The sequence below is a fragment of the Echinococcus granulosus genome, assembly GCF_000524195.1.
Source record: "Echinococcus granulosus chromosome Unknown EG_S00039, whole genome shotgun sequence".
Lineage (NCBI taxonomy): Eukaryota > Metazoa > Platyhelminthes > Cestoda > Cyclophyllidea > Taeniidae > Echinococcus > Echinococcus granulosus.
The window spans coordinates 568,817-571,446 of record NW_020170419.1 but is presented as its reverse complement, the minus strand read 5'-3'; the positions used below and the strand labels follow the sequence as shown (position 1 = coordinate 571,446).

At 43.6% G+C, this 2,630-nt stretch overlaps 1 protein-coding gene across 1 annotated transcript in view; it reads right to left on the bottom strand. All coding sequences in view use genetic code 11, as the record gives it.

Moving 5' to 3' along the window:
• Positions 1 to 1,204, bottom strand: part of EGR_05401 (hypothetical protein) — a gene marked incomplete at both ends in the record, with an annotated part of 2,649 nt that extends 1,445 nt beyond the window's left edge. The window contains one exon of the mRNA XM_024494650.1: positions 1,200 to 1,204. Within this exon, the coding sequence (XP_024350977.1) occupies positions 1,200 to 1,204 (5 nt within the window). The remainder of the gene's footprint in view (positions 1 to 1,199) is intronic.
• Between the last annotated feature and the right edge of the window lie 1,426 nt (positions 1,205 to 2,630).

The window sequence follows — 2,630 nt, the reverse complement described above, 5'->3', positions numbered from 1 at the left end:
AAACAATTACTACTCCAATTCTATCTAACAAATTAAACAACTTTGAAAAAAAGAGAAACGCACCAGCGAAACGACATTTTCTCCATGATCTGGTCCCACGATGATCTAGGATGCGTTTTTTTATCCCTTTTTTACCCACCCACTCCGCCTCCCTTCCCCCTGCCCATCAATTTTCAAATGAGGCAGAAAATTTGGCCTAAAATCTAAATGGACCAATTGTCCCGCCCTTATCTAGCCTACACATCTTTGACTTCGCAAAAGGGAATAAAACTTGGCGTCTTTTGAAGTTGCTTTATCCCCTCATTCAGCTATAAGTGCTCTCCCCCTCTGGGAGGATTTTTAAAGCTCCTGAAATTTGTTTCTGCCAGGCAACTTTCTGCTCTCAATCCGCCCTCAATTCTGCTCTTTCCAACTCTAGTTATTTATAAGGCAGTACACGTTCACAGGAGGAAATACTCCTTGATTTTTTCTGCCACTGTGGGAGAAGTTCGGGGGGTCTCCTCTGTCTTTATCTCTGTACCCACCAGACAAGGTTTGAGGCAGGTGGAAGGCTGGTAGATGGATCTGCCAGACAAAGTCAAGAGGACAAACAATGTTTATTCCGTAGATAGATTGCAATGCCTAGGGGAAGGATATTCTGTCAAGGTCATTTGAATTTCAGAGGTCAGGATTTGACCGTGAGGGTAGGTGTGATAGGATGTGGAGTTGAGAGCTAAAGATTCGACTAATTTTGACATAGGCTTCAAAAGAGTGGCTAGACCACTCCAAAACTTCATCAGCTTCTGCGGTGGCTCTTCTTTAGATTCCAGGATCGTCACATTCTCCTCGTCAGGGCACCAATCAAGTTAGCGCAACAGTGGAACAACTCTTTAAGGCAATTTTTAATCTTCCTATGGAAATATTTTTTTCTTGTCGTCCTCTTTGGAGTGGTTTCTAAGTCATTTTTACCATAGGAATCATCAGCTCTTTAGCCACCTATTGTGACCAGACTGACCACTTCTATTGAAGGCACAGTTCGAGGTAGCTTAATTCCCCAAAGAGCATACGGGAATGGGGGAGGAATGCCCTGATATCATCGAAGGGGCTGAGCTAAGCGGGAAGGCAAGGCATAAAAGCATATCGGTGCTTCATCGTTAACCCAAGTAACTAACGCGAATGTCTGTCTAATGAAGGGGCACAAATGTTTCCCCCCGCCTTACCCCATCCCACCACTGCATGTACTTTAAGGGTTACAATCCCGTCCCCCTCCTTGCCTCGGCATCAGAGGGTGGGATAGTTGGGCTGGAGCAATCAATGCGTCTAACTCATTCCGGTGAGGGATCAACACCCGAAGCGAGGAGAGGAGGGCGGGCACGTCTTATCAGACGCGTTATCTTAATGGGCAGTCGCTCTCCCCTTAACTATTACCTTCAGTAATAACACCTGATTTGTCCAACAAATTACTCGCTTGGTGTGATCTCATCTCTCCATTCCTGGCGCTCTCTCTCTCTCGACGATTGTTGTTGCTACAGGTGTAATAAAATGGTTTTTCCAACGAAGCGGAGACAAAATGGTCACCCTGCAGTCGCTATCTTATCCATTCGGATTGGCGCACACAGACACATACACACTTTACTTTCAAATACAAAATGGATTTTTTCCTTCTAACTAGTAATCATTATTTTCAAATGCTACCAACTCATTTAGTTAAAAGAATTAACAAAATTTAACTCATATTTCCTTGATTTGCCCTCCATGAGATGTACTACTAAAATCATTTAAGCCACCAAATATTGCAACTCAATGGTGATCAAATCGGTATCCAATCAGAAGACTCGGGGGAATTGAATCAATACTGTATTGTATAATGACATAAAGAAGAGCAAGAGGACTGCTAGCATGCCCCCAAGGCCAGGCGCACAGCTCAACAGAAGCACAAACTACGGCAACTGAAGTGTCCGAATGATTTAACACCCTTTTTTACTCATCTTAGCAGAACTCTATACACCGTTTTTTAATTCTAACCCACCTACTTATAAATTTTTAACCTTAACATTAGTCATCAGTTTTTTGGTGGGAGGAGGAATGTGGAGGAAGGCAGCGGTGTGATTGTAAATTTCCCGTAATGGTCAAAAAAAAATCCCTGCTGGCGTGTTCTATATCACTTAAATGAATCAGTTTAAAGTAATTAACACAGACTGACCACGGCTAAACTTCTACAGCCTACAAATTCTTTTTCTCAAAAATAAATGCCGAAAAAGTAAGATTAAGCCTTCTCATTTTCGCCTACTCACATGCCACACTAACAACTATCTGTCTATCGAGGAAATGTGAGTGACACCAATGAGGTGTGGCTACTAAGAGCTCGTCAACAGGATCACCACGACCCAGAATCATCGATTTTCTTCTGCCATGCCAAACGTGGTTGTCACGTTGTAAAAGAGAAGGACCATCAGGCCAGAAGTAGTGATGGAGGCCATAAAAGCTGCCTTCACCACCCGTAGAAAGGTAGCAGATGAGGTGGAGAATCAAGAAGGAGAGGTCCAAAGTGCCCTTAAGGGGGCGAAAAAAGCAAGTCAGACTTGTCGAGTCAAATCCCGAAGGAGTGGAGGTAGGCGCCACTCTACCCGTAACAATAATTCACCTACGAG